The sequence below is a fragment of the Staurois parvus genome, unplaced genomic scaffold, assembly GCF_062004578.1.
Source record: "Staurois parvus isolate SC_StPar_1 unplaced genomic scaffold, SC_StPar_1.0 ptg000437l, whole genome shotgun sequence".
Taxonomy (NCBI): Eukaryota; Metazoa; Chordata; class Amphibia; order Anura; family Ranidae; genus Staurois; species Staurois parvus.
In genome coordinates, this window is record NW_028318233.1 from 1,494,998 (window position 1) to 1,514,254 (window position 19,257).

The 19,257-nt window shown below is 42.2% G+C and overlaps 1 protein-coding gene across 5 annotated transcripts in view; it reads right to left on the bottom strand.

The window, feature by feature from the left end:
* The window catches only part of MYPN (myopalladin), a 186,931-nt gene that overhangs the window by 77,272 nt on the left and 90,402 nt on the right, over positions 1 to 19,257 (bottom strand). For all 5 annotated transcript variants that reach the window (XM_089687761.1, XM_089687758.1, XM_089687762.1 and 2 more), the window contains one exon: positions 5,652 to 6,539. In XM_089687761.1, coding sequence (XP_089543887.1) covers positions 5,652 to 6,538 — 887 coding nt within the window. In that variant the 5' untranslated portion in view covers position 6,539. The remainder of the gene's footprint in view (positions 1 to 5,651; positions 6,540 to 19,257) is intronic.

Consider the following 19,257-nt stretch of genomic DNA (forward strand, 5'->3'; position numbering starts at 1 on the left):
CCCAGCACAAGACTCAGGGTGGACTCTCAGCACGCTCCCAGGGTGGACTCCCAGAGGCCCCAGGCCCCCTCCACTGGCCCCAGGGGCCACTCCAAGCAGCCCAGCACTAGACCCAGGTGCAGGAAGCAGACTCAGCAGCAGGCCGCAGTGGACTCACGACCAGCAAGCAGGCACCCTAGCCCTCTCCACCAGCGTCATGAGCCACCTCTTGCAGGACCAGGTTGCTGTGGCCCCCGACAGGACCCCGTATGGTATCACCACCACCCGATCCCCACATCACACTTAGACATTACCCTGCGGCATGGCGCGGCCACTCAGCCCGAGGCTCAGGCGCCCCAGCTCTCCACCCAGGCAGTAGTGAACTCCAGAGGCTCCCTACAGCGTCCCCTGCATCCGGTAAATCATCTCCATCCACTTCCATCCCCACACCTGCACCCTGACAAGCCACCTCCATCTCCATCCATCCTCATCCCTCCATCTCCATCCATCCTCACCCCGGCGGTCTTCCCCGTGGACACCCACGGCCGTGTCACCAGGGGTCATCCGTGGCCTGGTGCATTGGCTTCTCCCCATCGGCTTCAAGGGACATCAATTCTACAACTGTCACCCATCCCTCTCCTCCTCAAGCCAACCCTCATCGTACAACCTGGAACTTCCACCTGGACCCTGAACCCTGCCAAGCAAGTCTCCGCAAAAGCATGAACATCCTCCTGCAAGAAACAGCCACACAACGCTCCAGATCTGACCACCCAGACACCACTCATGCCCACCCCAGCCCAGCGTGACCCAAAGGACAAGAACTCTAGCTGCAGAAGGATACTACAACAAGTAACTCTACTACACACTAGACAATCTGCAATCAAGCGCCCTTCGAAACCCACTCCCTACACCCTTAAATGCCTCCTCTACTCCTCCTCTTCATAGTCCTTTCTTGTGTTCCCAAAACCTCACTTCTCCGTCCCTCTGCTCCACCCAAAAACCTATACATCTCTCCCTCACTGCTCCCATCTCCTCACTACTGCTCTCATCACCTCTTGCTAATACTCCACTCTCCTGCTGACCCTAACGCCAAGACTGGAAGGCATGTGCGCCCGTATACATCCTGCTCACATGCCACCTTCCTCACCCTTCTTCTCCTCCTAACCTCTAGGGATATCTCCCGAACCCTGGTACTCCTCTACTTCGCCCACACACAAGACATCCTCTTTCCCCTGGGAATCACCGCAATCCTCTCAATCTTATATCTGTCCCCTTGCTCCCCAAAACCACCCTCCCGTTCTCCTGTGCACTCTGGAACACCCGTACGGTCTGCAATAAACTCACCGCTATCCACGACCTCTTCGTGTCCCGCTCTCTTAACCTTCTTGTCCTCACCGAAACCTGGCTCCAAGCAGCTGACACTGCCTCCCCCGCAGCACTCTCCTATGGAGGCCTCACCTTGACCCACTCACCCAGGCCCAGCGGGCGGAAAGGAGGCGGAGTTGACCTACTTCTGTCACCTCTAAGCACCTTTCAAGTCCTCCCTAACCCTCCCTCTCTATCCTTCTCTTCATTCGAGACCCACTGCATCCAGCTATTCTCTCCAACCTCCCTGAGGGTTGCAGTGATCTACCGGCCTCTCGGCCCTGTGTCCCGCTTTCTCGACGACTTCGCCGCCTGGCTACCCTACTTTCTCTCCTCTGAGTTACCCACTATCATCCTCGGAGACTTCAACATCCCTATTAACGTTAATAACCGGCTACATCCCAACTCCTCCACTTAACCTCTTCTTTTGAGCTAGCGCAGTGTATTCAGTCCTCCACTCATTCCGACGGAAATACCTTAGACCTTGTCTTCTCCCACCACTGTACTCCCTATAACCTCTCAAATATCCCATTTCCCCTCTCTGATCACAATCTCATCACCTTCACAGTCTCCTTGTCCTCAAACACCTACCCCTCCAAACGTCAAACTATCACCGGCAGAAACCTCTGCGACCTGAACCCTCCCCCTTTCCACTCTGCTGCTGACCAACTTTACGACAGTATTCTTCCCCTGTCCTGCCCTGACCTGGCCACTACTGTTTATAACAACTCGCTATCAGCTGCTCTAGACTAGCTAGCACCCCCAACAACACAAAGCATTAGACCCCGACCCCTACAACCCTGGCAGACTGACCATACCAAAAATCTCAAACAACGCAGTCATGCACTGGAGCGACTATGGGGCAAAACCAGATCCCAACAAGCGTTCACCTGATATAAATCTGCCTTCCTAACCTATACTTCCTCCCTTCACGCTGCCAAGCAAGCCGACTTTGTTACCCTCATTAATACCTTCTCCTCCAGTCCTCGCCGGCTCTTCTCTACTTTTAACTCTCTACTCTCTCCGCCCCCACCTCCACCCAGTACCTCACTCACCGCCCACGAGATTGCTAACCGCTTCAAAAACAAGATCGATGCGAATTGTAGGGTCATCGCCACTGCTCAGACTTCCACCCCACCTAGTATCCCTCACACTAAAACCCCCTCAACGCTCCACTCCTTCGACCTCGCCACTGCCCAGACTCCCACCCTACCTAGCATTCCTCACACTAAAACCCCCTCAACACTCCACTCCTTTGACTTTGCCACCACTGAAGAGGTCACTAAGGTCTTCTCTGAAGCCCGCATCACCACCTGCCCCCTTGACCCTGTCCCCTCACAACTCCTACGATCACCCTCTTCCTCCATCCTACGCTCCCTCACAAGCATCTTTAATCTTTCCCTCTCTACTGGCACATTCCCCTCGCTTCTAAAACACGCGCACATCACTCCCATACTTAAAAAAACCCTCCCTGGATCCCACCGACCTGAACAACCTTAGACCCATCTCCCTGCTGCCACTTACATCCAAACTCCTAGAGCGCTTAGTCTATAATCGCCTGAGTTCCCACCTCACCGACAACAACCTCCTTGATCCCCTACAGTCTGGCTTCCGCCCCCTACACTTCACCGAAACTGCCCTACTCAAACTCACCAACGACCTGCCAACCGCCAAAGCTAATGGCCACTATTCAGTGTTCCTACTCCTTGACCTCTCTGCGGCTTTCGACACGGGTGACCACCCCCTCCTCCTCAAAAAACTACACTCTGTTGGCCTCAGAGACTCCGCTCTCTCCTGGCTCTCTTCTTATCTATCACAGCGCTCCTTCAGTGTTACCTATAACGCTGCCACCTCCTCTTCACTCCCTCTCTCTGTTGGAGTCCCTCAAGGTTCTGACCTCGGGCCCCTTCTCTTCTCCATCTACACCTCCTCCCTTGGCCAATTGATACACTCTCACGGCTTCAACTACCATCTCTATGCCGACGACACGCAAATCTATCTCTCTACCCCCAACCTCACACCTTCAGTCTCCACCCGTATCACAAGCCTACTGAGCGACATATCGGATTGGATGTCACTCCACTTCCTCAAACTAAATCTTTCCAAAACTGAGCTCCTAGTTTTACCCCAGCCCGCACCCCCCCTCCCCCGATTTCTCCATCAAGACCAACAACACCACCATCAGTCCCTCCCCTCAAGCCAGAGTACTAGGTGTCATCCTAGACTCCAGTCTGTCCTTCCAGCCCCAGGTCCATTTGCTGACAAACTCATGTAGACTTCACCTCCGCAACATCTCCAAAATACGTCCGTTCCTAACCCCGGAAACCACTAAGCAACTCATTCACTCCCTCATTATATCAAGCCTAGACTACTGTAACTCCCTCCTCATCGGCTTACCTCACCGCAGGCTATCCCCGCTTCAGTCTATCTTGAATGCTGAGGCCAGACTCATCCACCTTACTAACCGCTCCGTATCCACCACCCCTCTCTGCCAATCCCTCCACTGGCTTCCGATTGCCCAACACATAAAATTCAAAATGCTAACATTGACGTATAAAGCTGTTCATAATACTGCCCCAAACTACATCACCGATCTGGTATCCAAATACCACCCAAAACATACTCTCTGCTCCTCACAAGACCTCCTACTCTCTAGTTCCCTGGTCTCCTCCTCCCATGCCTGTCTCCAGAACTTCTTCAGGGCTTCCCCCATCCTCTAGAACTCCCTACCCCAATCCATCAGACTATCACCTACTCTCCTCACCTTCAGGCGCACTCTGAAAACCTATCTCTTCAGGGAAGCCTACCCCGCCCTCAGTTAATTACTGAACTCCTCCACTCTTCCTATCACTCCATCCCCCACAGCTATTTCCTCCTGTACCACTACCCCCCCTCCTAGATTGTAAGCTCCAAGGAGCAGGGCCCTCGAACCCCTCGTGTATTGAATCGTATTGTTACTGTACTGTCTCGTGCACTGTCTCCCATTATAATGTACAGCGCTGAGCAAACTGTTGGCGCAATATATATCCTGTATAATAATATTAAGAAGAATTACAGCTTGTACTGACCACCAATGCTGAGGTATATCATTACTTCCCCCACCCACCCATGAGATGGGATTGTTGCAGCCACTTACACCAATGTTGGGCTTATTATTGCTGCCTCAGACAGCAGTGATGTGGCTTATTTTAACCCCCAATTTAATGGCCATGCCTCCAGATATTTGAAGGCTGCATTTTTCTTCTTTATCCGTTCAAGGTGTCCCTTCTAACAATTTTCAAATGTTGTCAGCTATGCAGGTGATAGCATCTCTAAACTCCCGCAAGTTGGGTGGACTCATATATTATGTTAAATCTGTTCATGTTGCTGTTTGTCCTCTACCGGCCAATTCTGCTCCCACCACCAAGTGTGCATGATGTTTAATTTCAAGATTATCACTGAAAATCATTTTGATGTGGGTGAAGGGAGTTAAAAAATAATGATCCATCCCAGGTGCCAGATATACTAGGTATGCCACTGTTCATGCTAGCCTCCCTTTAAAGCGAAATCTGCTTTGCACTGTTGAGTGACCATTGTGTAATAAGGTACAACTGACCAATATACACCTCTGCAATGACATGACAGTCAGCATGCAGTTAAGCTTTCACAAATCCTCAATTGGGTTGTTTTACCAAAAGGTAAATGGGCTGTTCACTTGTAGGGAATTATCACTCTGCAAGAAAATTTTTCCTCAGCTTTGTGAATACAGTGAAAATTCACTTTGCACAGAATATCCAACGACATACAAGGAAAAAAAACCCAGTATTTTTGCTTGCATGCGATTGGCTGATGGAAGCCAGCAGAACTTCTCCTCATTCACTAAACTAAAGAAAGATTCTCTTGCAAAGTGAACAGCCTGTTTACGTTTAGTAAATCAAACCCAATAGCTCAACAATTATGGCACAAATATGAATCACTGTTGGAAAACAATTTCAGACCAGATGCAGATAATCTTACTCTTGCAAAACCTTTAAAAAACAAAATACCATTTCAGTAAAGCCTATATTTTGAAAGAACATAGAATAGAGTAAATATAGCTCTAAATTAGCAACCCAAAAGTACTGTACTTTGTTGACTTTTGGAACACTTTTTGCTAGTATTGAATTTTAATAATGCATTTGCATTATTTCTTATAACAGCATCAGTTAATATGCAGTAAAGGTGTTTTGCTTATACATGTAATGTGGTAATTGACTCTACCTGATTAAGATGGGATTGTATATTATTCTCATTTACATCTTATATAAAAAAAAACAACACTTTTATACCTTACTTCTGGAGCAGGAATTCCAACCACAATGCAGTCAAGTTGTACTCTGCTTCCTTCTGTAACTTCCCTACTTTTTAATTTCTGAATAAAATTTGGAGGCTGCCCAATAGTCTCTTCCAAATAAAAAGAGGAAGCAGTGTTGGTTTCTACTTGCAAAGACTCCTTATCAGTTTCTGGTCCAGTGGCTTCCAAACTCTCAGGTTCTTCAGAGACAGTCAGATCTATTCCTGTATCAACTGGTGGACAAACAGGCCTCTCTCGGTTTTCTGACTGGCTGGTGTAATTAGAGAGGTCTTCTTCAAGAGTTCCACTTTTTAAATCACGTTTTCTACTTCGATTTTTTAATGTCTTAGGCCTTATCCGTTTGGAACTGTTGGCTTTAAATAGTGAAGAAAGCTCTTCTATGAAGTCTGCCGCTTTATTTAGAAACTCTTTCTTAGACTCTGACTCACTTCCATATGGATTATTCCTCTGTGGCCTTTTTGTATCTTTACTGTCTTCCCCAGAGTTGCTTGTACCCTTTATGACATGTTCTTGCCTAAAGTTAGTCTGTTCTTCTTGGTCAGTGGTTAGAGGCTGGCTTACTGGTGGTTTTACAGAAGATTTGGTTGGTTTTCTTAATTCTCTTGGAGGACATTTAATAACAGCTGGCACTTCTTTTTGTTTCCCATCCTGGTCAATTGATTGTCTTGCCAAATGAACACTTTGGTCTAATTCCTCCTGGCTCAGGAAGGCAGAAAGATCAGAAAAGTCATCTGTTCCCCCTATATCATCAACTTTGCCAGAGCAGAGACTGTTCTCTTGATGCGTTAGAGTTTCAGCTTGATAGCTCTCTCTCAGAAGCTGAGAAATTGATGTAGAGCCTTCTATATTATCGTCTTGCATGCTGTTAATAAAAAGAACAAGGACCAACCATGTAAATATAATGGTGGCTTATTCTTCAGTAATAAATACTTAAAACTTCTGCATGCTAATGAACTAAATGTACAGTAAACATAAAATAAATGTAATAGATTTTATATAGGAACATTTAAGGGCAATATCTCTAAATATACATTGTGGGTTATGAAAACCTTATACAAATATACAGCTTCTAAAATACTACAAACATAACTGATGTTTGACATGATACCACTGTCTTCATAAAGTTATTTATATATTATGTCCTATTAGGTAGGACCTCCTACAATTTAAAAAAATAAAATAGCTGGTTTCAGAGTTTACGACTTCCCACCACATGTTTAAATATACCATGAGTGAAATTACTTCATTAAAGTTAGTCAAAGAACAGAAACATTTTTGTGGAAATATCTAACTTGCAAATGTAATACAGTATCAGCTTGCCCACAGACACTATTTTAACATAGAAGAGTGACAGCAAAAGAAAGAGAAGAAAAGATGATCCATTGAGTCTGCCCCATATTTTTTTTTTTTATGTATTCATGCCTTTATTTACTTTTTTTTTTTAATTTTTTGTCTGAGTGTAGATCTATGTTTGTCCCAAGCATGTCTGAATCCACTTACTGTTGACTAAATCACTACCTCTGCTAGAAGTCTTTTCCAAGCATAATCTATTCTTTCAATAAAATTATATTTTCTAAGACTATTTTTGAATTTTCCTCCTGCTAGTTTGAGGTCATGTTCCTGTTGATCTTGACTTCCTTCTGAAAAAACAGCCCTTCTGAACCGTATTCACATTTTTATTTGTATTTAAATGTTTCAGTCATGTATCCCTTTTCCCTTCTTTCCTCCAGACTGTACATATTACTGAAGTCTCTCATGATATGTTTTATCCCTCAGACCTATCATCATTTTTGTTGCCTGTCTCTTGACCTGTTCTATCTTATCAATATCTTTTTTTAAGTGAGGTCTCCACAACTGGACATAGTATTCTAAAAGGGGTCTCACTTTAAATCTATATATGGGTATCAGGACCTCCTTCCTCCTGCTGGATATCCCTCTAGTGATACAGCCTAGAATTCTATTTGCTTTTCCCATTGCATTGCTACAGCATATGCTCATTTTGCAGTCATCCAAAATAAGTACTCTCAAATGTTTTTCCTCTGTAGTGCATGCCAACATTGTACCCCCAATAGCAGGGACTGACTGGCAACTTTTGGCCCATGGTGTAGAGACTTTGCACCCCGTCTGTTCTCCCTCTTACCTGACTCCTCCTGACCCCCAGGCTAAAGCTCCACTCCAGGTACTCTATGCTCACCCGGCAGATTGGTCTGGACAGAGTCTATTGCACTGACTCCGGGTTCCCGAACTGGCCAGCAGGGTGCAGCCGGTGGCTGCAACGAGAACCAGGGTGGCTCTGTCGGGGCTGGTCAGGGGAGCAGAGACTCTGATAGGGCAGAGAGCTAGCTTCTGCTTGGACATGGCATATACCATTCATGCCGGAGGGGTGGCCTGTGCTCTGTCCTCATCCTCCTCCCTCACTTGGTAGGACACTGTCAGGGACTTTTTACTTCTCTTCACCAGGAAGCCTTTAGGCATGTTTTCAGTGGAGGAGGTGCAGCCTTTTTACAGGGCATCAGAATTGCCCCCTCCCCACTGGACCAATCCGACTCTGCTCAATAGTGTAGTCTATCAAGGGATTATTTTTCCCTAGGTGCATTATTTTCCATTTAGAAACATTGAACTGCAGTTTCCACTGCTTTGACCAATCTTCCAGCAATGTGAAATCATGTTCCATGTTACAGACACTTCCAGAGATATCAACTCTATTGCACACCTTTGTGTCATCAGCAAAAATTAATACTTTACCCACCAAACCCTGGGTTTGGAAGAAGGCCTAGTACAGAGCTCTGTGGTACACCACTAGCAACTGGTCTCTGTTTCAAATGAACCCCATTTACAACCCCACTCTGATATCGATCCTTTGTACAACTACATATCCACTGAACCACCCCAGGGTTAAGTCCTAGCTTGTACAACTTTTTATTAGATCATTTTGTGGAACTGTATCAAATGCTTCATGAAATCAAGATAGACTATGTCCACAGCACCTATCATCAGCTACACGTTCTAATTCCTTGAATCTCCTATATGCTGATTTTTTTTTCTGCTTTATTATCCTACTTACCTCTTTATTTAACCATATTGTTTTATCTTCCTTTTACTCTTGCTAATTTACAAAAACATATAGATTTACTGTCCCTTTATATCATGTGTAACAAATTCCTTTTATTACATATACAATATGTGTATTAATTACCATGCAGTAATATCAGTGCTCAGAAGTAAACCAGTGCACATAAGTCCACACAAATAAGAAACTGACCTGCACAATCTTGAAGTAGGTGATCTACAGGTACCTTCAATTCCTCTCACAATCCCTGTGTTCTGTCACCATACATAAAACTCTATCAGCTTAACAGAAATATCCCTCAATCATTCGGACATTGAATAGTGTGCCGCATCCCTTATTTCTGACTTTCTCACTTTTTATTTATATTTGTTTGTCACATTTTGACTTGTATTTTATTTAACTTTACACTGTTTCACACTGAGCACAGGAGGTTTTTTTGTATACATATTCTTATTGATTTTCCTGACATACAGTACAATCAAGTTGCCTCCAGGATGGTAAACTTTAGTACCCACTGATTACTGACACCTGTCGTTTTACTCCAGCTTAATTTTTTTTAGAAATTCACCCATTCCAACAAAATATGCCTTTTGAAATCCAAAACTTTCGTTTTTGAATATGATTTTTTGGGTCTTGTTTTAATATAACACCAAAGACATTGGTGATCACTAGAACTCAAATTTTTTCCCACCTCAACATCAATCAATCAATCCTCGTTTGTCAGTATTATGTCAAGAATATGATCTCCTGAAGTTGGGCATTTTCCTATCTGTTTCAGAGAAATCCCATTTAGAGCCTCCATTACATTTCTGCTCCTGCTTGTAATTGCGGCTCAAGAATTCCAGTTGATGTCAGGCATGTTGAAGTCATAATTAAAATCTTTCCTGTAATTGCCATTTGAGTTATCTCATCAATCAACAAATTATCATAATCTCCAGACTGTCCTGGGGGTCTGTATACTACACCAATTCTCTGGTTGGGAGTCAGACCCAGAAGAAGGTTTCAAGTACATTTATTTTTTTTTTAATGAACTTTAGCTTTAAGCTATTTTTGACATATAGGGCAAATCTGCTTCCTCTCTTTCCTACTATTTCTTTCCTGTATAGTGTATACTCTGGTATCATAATTTTCCAGTCATTTGAATCCTCCAACCATATCTCTGTAATCACAGCAACGTCCAAATTGTCTCTAGACATATGATCTGTCAGTTTATAAAGCTTGTTGCCTAAACTATGAGCATTAGTGCACATTATGTAACAAACTTTGCTATCTAATGCTGTATTTTTAACATCAGAAACTTTAACTGAATTATCTACCCCATCAGCCAAGTCCCTAACAACAGAAACTCTCACATTTGGTTTAACCTGCTTATATCTCTGCCCCCATTTCTCAGTTTAAGTGCATGTCCAAAAAAATCCTGGATTCCATACTAAGAAGTTCAATGCCCTTGTGTGAGGGATGCAGACCATCTCTTTTGTACATCTCAGTATCAGACCACCTACTAGCATCATGATTAATAAAACCTTCAGCTTTGCATTAATCTTTTGATCAAACATTGAACTCTGCTACACAAAGGATTTTCCCTTGTTGTGTATTATGGATAGGTAAAACCTCTGAAAGTGTAAGAGTACACCCTAACTGGTGAAGATCCTGGACCAAATTCTGAATATTCTTCTGTATAGAATGCACATCATTCTGGGACAAATCATTGTGCCTTTTATCTCTTCTGACAGCATTCCACACCATTTCCTAAAGAAACACCTCTTACAACTGAATCACCAATAGACATGTGCACTATGGAAAATTTTGCTTTGTTTTTGTATTAATTTGTTAATTGAAGAATTAATTTGTTAATAGACCTACTTGTTTTCGGAATTCACTTTGTATCTTTGGTATTTGTTTTGTTTCATTTGGAGCAGAGCTGGCCATTAAAGAGTGGGCAGCCGCCGCGTCCTTAGCAACCATGACTCACCTGCTGTCAGCGGAATTTCCTACTGTAAGTAGAATGTAGACAAAAGTTCCAGTTAAAAAAAATAAACACTGTGTGGTTCCCCCCCTGGGAAGCCAACACCAAAAAAAAAAATGACTCGGGGTACCCCCCCAAAATCCATACTAGACCCTGAGCATGCAGCCCGGCAGACTAGGGCCAATTTAGACAGGAGCTAATTAACCTACCAGCCTACAGAGTGTGGAAGGAAACCGGAGTACTCGGAGGAAACCCACAAAGGCCCAGGGAGAACATGCAAACTCCAGGCAGGTATTGCCATGGTTGGGATTCAAACCAATGACCTTAGTGCTGCTAGGCAGAAGTACTAACCAATCTGCCACTGTGCTTAGTGTATGTCTAGGCTGCATCAAACTTTGCAGTTGCTGCCGATGAAAGTAAAAAATTGTAGATAAATGATTAAAAGTACAATAAATGGACTTTGATCCAACATATTTTAGTTACCTCACTTTTCTCACTCCCCGTGTAGTTGATAGAACATAGAGTAATGGGGAAATTGATGCAATATGGAGAGATGGCACGAAAACTTACCAGAGAAGCAAAACCTTCCCCACTCTACACAAAATGTATATAGAAGAACAGACTTAATCTCCATTTCAACAAAGCTCTCCTAATATCAAAGCAAAACAATTTACAATTAATCTGTTTAATTTATCTTCAAAAAAATAATAAAAAAAAAAGTTATTCCTCTTATTTCCCCCATATTTCAGATAAATAGGTACTGCTTAACCACACCTGTCTGATCATGCCTAACACTAATCTGCTCACAGTCTCATCTCTGCTCAGCCTACTGAGCCATAACTATACCTAATTATGGTGGGATAAAACTTTCTGTGGTCTCCTCCAGTTCACCCACAAAAACACAGCTTCAATAAGAGAAAAGTGAGGAAAAGATACAGAAGGAGCACAGAGGCAAAGAGCAAAGAAAGACACAAAACAGACCAATTCAGCATTTTACTTCAACCAGTTGAATACATTCCAGGTCCATCAAAACAAAAGGTGTGTCTGACTGATATTTGTATTTAAAATGCAGCCACAGCCTGAGTAGAAAACCTGTCTACTGCCAACATTCGGCAGAAAATAACCCTTGATCTCTGTGTGGAAACAGTGGTCTCTCTGTAGAGGTCTGCCCCCTTGAGAGCTAGAGCTCTGCAAACAGCAGGGAACAAGAGCCTCAATAATGTTCCCTGCTAATTGGAAAGTTGTTTGGAGGGGGATGTCTATAGAGAAACCACTGCTTCTATATAGAGAGCAAGGGTCCTGGCGTGCTGGCAAGGGAGAGGCTTTTCTAATCAGGCTATGGCTACTTTTTAAAGAAAACAACCTTTAAGACCTTTGCAGTCCTTTTGTTTTGATGCAACTGAAATGTATTTAGTTGATTTAAACTGAACGTTTAATTGGGCTATAGTGGATACATACTAGTTTTCTTCATCTCAGGACCCCTTTACACAGGTCAGTTTATCACCTGTGCCTCCATATGTAAAATTTCTCCAAACAATATCTCCCATTTTTAAGTAACTGAACTATTAAGGTTTATGTTACAGTATTACTGGTAAAGCAATGCACTTCTATGATGAATTCACTTTAGCAAGCTGAAGTGGTACCAGAAATGTTCCTCTAGACTGCTGGTTGAATGCTATTATATAGACCACAGGGACAAAACAGAGGTAACTATGTTTGCAGGGATGACAGAGAGAAGCACTATTTTTGGGGCACAAAACTGATTTTACCCCAAAGAAGAGATTATTTTCATTTGTGTACACCCTTCCATACAGTACCCAAAATGCTTTAATTATTCAGAAGCCCAACTGCAGCTTTAATAAGCCTGTTGTCTAACCAACTGTTCACATTCTGTGTCTATGATGTGCAAAGACATAAGTCATGTACATAGGGTTTATCTGTGAGCTTGAACTTTAGATGACACATAACTCCTTAGGATAGATGAGGCCTATGTAGGTGATTGGTTTCGGCAGCTTGTACACAGATATGATCAGCATGCAAACATTTTCTTCCTTCCGTTCACTAGTGACAAGACAGGAGATTTAATTACATTCTACAAATTTTTACTAGAGTAGCACATTTTATTTCTTGCCATGCAGAAATATTTTAGATACAAAAATGCTATCAACAGTGATTTACAGGGGACCTGTCACTGGCTTTCATAGACTTATATAATAAAAAAAAAGAGTAACACAGTGTTAAGTCATACAAGGTGTATACAATTTACTGTATGTGCACCCAAATATCTAATACCATCAAAAATTACTTTAGGATAAAACAAAAATATTTTTTGAGCAATTAAAATGATAACAGACAATAAAACAACTGAATATATTTTAAGCAATACAATAAAAAGGAAAGTCCAAGTTTTGGTTTACCCTTTAAAACTAAAACTAAAAAAAAAAAAAAGCGTGTCATTATCTATTTATTTTATTTATTACAAGTACTTACTATACATAGCGCCATCAATTTAGGCAGTGCTTTACATCTATACTGTATATATTGTACGTTCACATCAGTCCCTGCCTTCAAGCAGCTTACAATCTAAGGTCTCTAACTCACATTCATACATACACATACGAGGGACAATTTAGACTGGAGCTAACTAACCTAGTAGCATGTCGCTGACTCTGGGAGAAAACTGGAGTACGCAAAGGAAGCCCGCGCAGGCACAGTGAGAACATGCAAACTCTGTGCAGGTTCTCACTGTTCAAACCGACCCTAGTACTGTTAGGTGGAAGTGCTAACCAATTAGCCATTGTGTTGTCATAAGAACAATGTATCACACGGTAAATATGCAAGGTGTTTTCTTTTCCTTTGTTTATTATTTAGGGTTTATTCAAATCTGATTATAGAAAAATAGAGTTAGATTAAAAAATAAAGTTAGGGTAACAAGAATCAGCATGCTATCCATCTGATATTATACTACTGTAGAGTCCCTGGATGCCAGTGTAGAGTACCTAGTGCTCAGCCTGCTGCCCAAGGGCTGCATGTGGCCCTTTGGTGCTTATTGTGCTGCCCTTCTCAGAAGCCCATTGTAGGAGCATTTATTTGGATAGGGGCTTTAATGGTGGTGATCTCTAGAACTCTCATATAATATGTCACCTATTCTCAATTGTGTACTGTAGCATGTCGCTCACAACAGTTGTAGCATATTCCTGGTTGTCACGATCGCGGCGTCAGACCCCAGACCTTCTCACCAAACTCGTGACCGAAGGATTAGCCGATCTAAAACTGCGATGTCACATGCGTAACAATGCCACACTCAGCTGCACCCTGCACAATGATTTTCCAGCTAATTGGACCATAATCGATGTACTGGCAAAGAGAAAACTTGGCGATATCAGCTATAACACTATGATGATTGAGGTAATCGTCTGCATAACACGGTTATACAGAGGGTTAAACAAACACAGTAGCGTTCTCTTTAGAGGCAGGAATTCGTAAATTGCAATAAAGCGCTATAGAAACAGTTCAACACTTTCAGAAGGAAAGATTTATTACTAAAAAGGTCAAACGGGTGCAATAAAAATATTTACAGAAAAGAGGTAACAAAGATATATATATATATATAAACATACAGAGACCAACAGCACAGCAAAGAGATAGAGAGAAGTGAAAGGGTTAAGGTACTTGCCAAAGTCCTGGGTTAGCAGATCCAAGTTTCAGAGCAAAAGCGCAAGGGTCTCCCCAGGTGGTATTGATGTTAAAATGGGAGACGTCTTCAACTCACTTCTCTTAGGCCTGACAGCCCAATTTGTAGTTCCCCAACAGGGGGTGTCTCTGACGTCAAATACCAATACCCTGTGTAGGGCGTGGAGGTCTGGGTTTCGACCTAAACTAGAGCCAAAATCTCGTGTAGTTCATATTTGGGCTCATAACTTTTCCTATGCACAAGTGACATTCCACCCGCGGGTGGATTATTACGCAGACACGTCTGAGGATTGATTAGAGATGAAATACGTAATTCTATACTGAACGGTTCATGAGATCTATTTTTCTGCTTTCCTATGTATTTGAGACAAGGCGAGTGACCTATCAAACTGTTCGCCTTCTCGTGGCCAATCTGACGATATGCCCGGTTTTTATGTTAGTCTCTCATATTCCAAGATATGAGACATAGGGGAAAAGTGGATTTTGAAAAGTGTTTATCTGATTCTGTCACCTACGCTGAGTTAGGTTTATTAGGTTGAAATCTCTTTGAACTCCTGGGAAAGCTTGCCTTATCTCTTATGAGGTGTTACAATTTGCAGGTTCTTTGGACAGGGAGGCCCCAGCTCCCTTGGGGGGCTTTATAGCTCCTATGACCCTCCTGTGACATTCCCAACTCACACACATACTGGCCAAATGTCGCTGGGCCTCTCTAAGGAGGGAGGGGGGAAGAATGAGGGAGAAATATATTTGTCAGGATGGTTAATCCCTTTGCCAAGATGGAGGTTAAAGCCAAAATGGTTGAACCGCGTCCATCTCTAGGTATATGCTGTTACACTGGTCTCTGACGATCTCTAGTAGCATATTAGCAGTTTCTGAAAATCTTCTGTAGCATTACATTTATTGAATGTTAGATGTACCCCGTGGAAATGTGTATAGCCCCTATATCTAGTAAGTTGACCACCGCTGCTCTAGATCAAAGCATTTTTCAGGTTTTGCAAATGTGACTATCCTAATTCTTTTTTTTGATACAGATATACAATTCTTTAAAAAGAAAATCTATATGGTTTGTGGTCCATTTTACTTTAAATTATTCAGGATTTCGGCATGTTGAAAATTATATTTTATATCTATTACTGTACCAAAACATTTATTTTTTGTTTGCAGATAACCATTTTCCACATGACAAAAGAACCTTATTGGGGTCATTTAACCACTTTACCTCTCACACCTGTTCACCCACTATGATCCAGAGCAATTTTTAGATTTCTGTAATGGACCTGTTCAGCAATAACGTTGTCATTACTAAAGGTAACAAGGTAATACTTGTAGTATTTTTTAAAGGACAAATAAAGCTTTCTTTTCATGGTATTGTCTTGCAGCAATGATTTTTTGCAACCTTTAGACGATAAAATGCAATAATGCAACTAAACAAAACGCACTTTTTCTTTTTTTAAGCAGTGCTATGTGCTACTGGACATAAAATGTGTGCATTTTATTCTATAAGTTGTCCTATTGAAAATGACAAAGTTATTTACAAATTAAAGTAGAACTGTGGGTAAATCTTTTTTTTTCATTGAGGACAGAGTAAAGGAGAGTTATCACCCCTGTCAGTTTATTTTTTCCCATCTATGTCCAATTGGGGAACTTTACCTTCACTTTCTGTCCCACAGCAAAAACAGGAAGTGAAAGAAAATAACTGCAAATTAAGGGAATTCCATTGGGGCCCCCAGGTCCCCAGAGCTAGTATCCCCATTGGAAAATGTTCCCTCTATTTTTATGGGGATAACACAAAATGTGGGGTTTCTTTTACTGTCACTTTCGATAATAACAGTAAACAATACGAATAGAAAGGGTAAATCTCCCTAATGGGGCACAGAGAGCAATAAAAACTGACAGCTGTTCTAATCCCTCTCCACTTCATCCAAAACTAAAAAAAATGTTTTGCTTTCCTTTTGTTATACTTTAAATAAGGATATATTTTTTTTCAATTTTGCATCCTTTTAAATGAGAAATGTGTAAATATATGTTAAATGGGTAAAAATATTAACAAACAAAACAAAAATGTGTAAATATTAATAGTTACTTAAATAGAAACAAAAAACGTCAGCAGGAAAGTAAAAGTTGAAGAGAGAAGGAGACTAATGAGTTAATTAGATTAGCGCAAACTAAGGGTTAATAAGGAGTTAAACAGAAGAAAATGTTATTTAAAAAAAAACAAAACTTTTTTTTACTTGTCAGGTTACTTTAAAGCAGAGTTCCAGCCGTTTTTGTGTTTATTAAAAGTCAGCAGCTACAAAAACTTTTAATAAACACACACCTAACTGTCCCAGGGTCCAGCGATGTTCTCACCTACACCGTCCCTTCTCCCCTTCTCTACTCCACGACACTGGCATCTCTACTGTAGACACCAGGCTGTGACAGCTTGCGGCTTCACAGCCTGGTGTCCACTTCGCATGCGCAAGTCGCGCATTGCCTCCTGATTGGTCCGGCAGTCTTCTGGGGTCTGTGAAAGTTCCCAGGAGACTGCAGGAGGAAGGAGGGGGCCAAACTTCCAGGTCACTTTGCCTTGGTGAACTGAGCCGGAAGTGGGAGTGGGTACCTGTCAAATTCAGGTACCCGTTCCCCCCTACCCCCCAAGAGGTGCCAAATATGGCAGTGGAGGGGGGGAGGCAAATAAGTGGAGCTTCCGCTTTTGAGTGGAACTCCGCTTTAAGTAACATCATCTGGAGATCTCAGTTCATTCCTTTGATCTGCAGATGAATGAACAGAAAGATACAAATGTTATAATATGTTACTTTGTATATTTGGATAATCTGTCTGGAGCAGTTTTGTTTATAAACACTGATTCAGACAGCTTTTTTGAGAACTTGAGCTGCTTATTTCTTCTCTGAGTATAGTGTAATACCAGATTTGATTATTCACAGCTGACAATTATGGCATACTGGGGAGGGGGTCCCAGAGAGACTAGATGTGCTACACACATCCTGTGTACAATGGTGAAGTTTTTCTTTTATCGAAAAAAATGTCATAGAAGCAAATACACATAGATAAAATAGAGATATTTTCAGAAGAGTCTGTGCAAAGGCCCTAACCTTGGTACAGAAGAAAATTGCAAAAGTATCAACAGAAAATGTATACTCTTAAATATATTGAATTAAAGCATCACAATGATGACTTTTTTTTGGATGTTTGTAGCACATCCAAAGTCTGCAACTAGTTAAAAAGCAGTGGTGTGGCTACATCTTGGCCATACTACTGCTTAAATAAAACCCCAAAACACTACACATTTACTGTATATAGCACAGAAATGTGGTTTACAAATTTGCTCTGCACCTTGCTGGATTGGGAACTCTGAAACTGACAGAGAACAACATAACTAACATAACATATGCACATTGGCGCCAGGTGGGCTATTTAAACTGTACTAGTTCATGATGTCACTGCCGCTTGGTCTGTATCATTCCCGGTCTATATCACAAAAAGTTTCTGCCATCTTAGACCTGCCTGTGCCTACTGATAAGAAAGTAGCTAAACGCTTTATGGGTTTTGCAAACTTCTATCAAAGGTTCATCAAGGGATTTCCACAATCATCACGCCAATCATGCATTTAAGAAAACAAGGCATGAATTTCCACTGGTCACTGGAGGCGCAAGCTGCTTTTGATAAACTGAAAAAACTATTTACCTTGCCACCCATTCTGAGTCATCCTGACCCAGCTTTACCCTACATATTTGATATAGATGCCTCTGAAAACGTGGTAGGAGCGGTCCTATTGCAGCATCAAGAATTCAAGACTCTACTACATCAGTAGCATTTTTCTCCTGTAAACTCTCCTCTGCTGAAAGAAACTATGATGTGGGTGATCGTGAATTGCTGGCAATTGGAGGAATGGAGGTATCTCCTTGAAGGGGCAGCTCATCCCATTCTAATCTATACAGATCATAAGAAAGTTAAGTACTAAAGACAGACAAATAACTGAGACCATGCCAAGCCCGGTGGGCCATTTTCTTCTTCAGATTTGTATTTCACATTATGTACAGGCCCGGGTCCAAGCACATCAAATCAGACAACCTTCAAGGATGTTTGATGATCCAAAACAGCCACCCTCTTCTGATACTGTTTGGTCAACCGGGAACCTACTACTACAGGCAGATCTCCTAACCCAGATTAAAGAATCATCAGTAGGAGTGCCATCCCCTCCTGGAGTTCAGCGGGTGGGAAAAGAGGGCTTGCTGTGGGCTGAAGACAAGATCTTCATGCCTGCAAGAGTCCAGGTTACTGTGCTGGAACTGTGTCATGACCACTCGCTATCAAGTCACTTTGGGATCCAAAAAAAATGACAGATTTGATATAACATCTGTTCTGGTGGTCTGACTTGGTCAAGGATTGTAAGGCTTATGTAAGCTCCTGTGACAATTGCAATCATAACAAGAACAGCAGGAACAGAATTTGGGGATTGCTCAGGCCTCTTCCAATTCCTGATAGACCTTGGAAAATGATTGCCATGGACTTTATTAAGTAACTACCACCATCTGAGGGATTGTCTGCTATCTTTGTCGTGATTGATCGTTTTTCCAAAATGGCTTCGTTTTCCTCAGCGTACCACCCACAGACAAATGGACAGACTGAGAGAACAAACCAAACATTGGAGCAGTATATCTGCTGCTTTACATCATTCTCACAAGATGATTGGGTGTCTTTATTTCCCTGACCGAGTTTTCTTACAACAACTCAGTGCATTCCGCAATCAATCTCAGTTCTTTGCGAATTATGGGTTTCACCCATCATTTTTGTCTAACGAATTACTGAATCCGCAATCCCAGCTGTCCAGGACACCCTAAACGTCTTTCA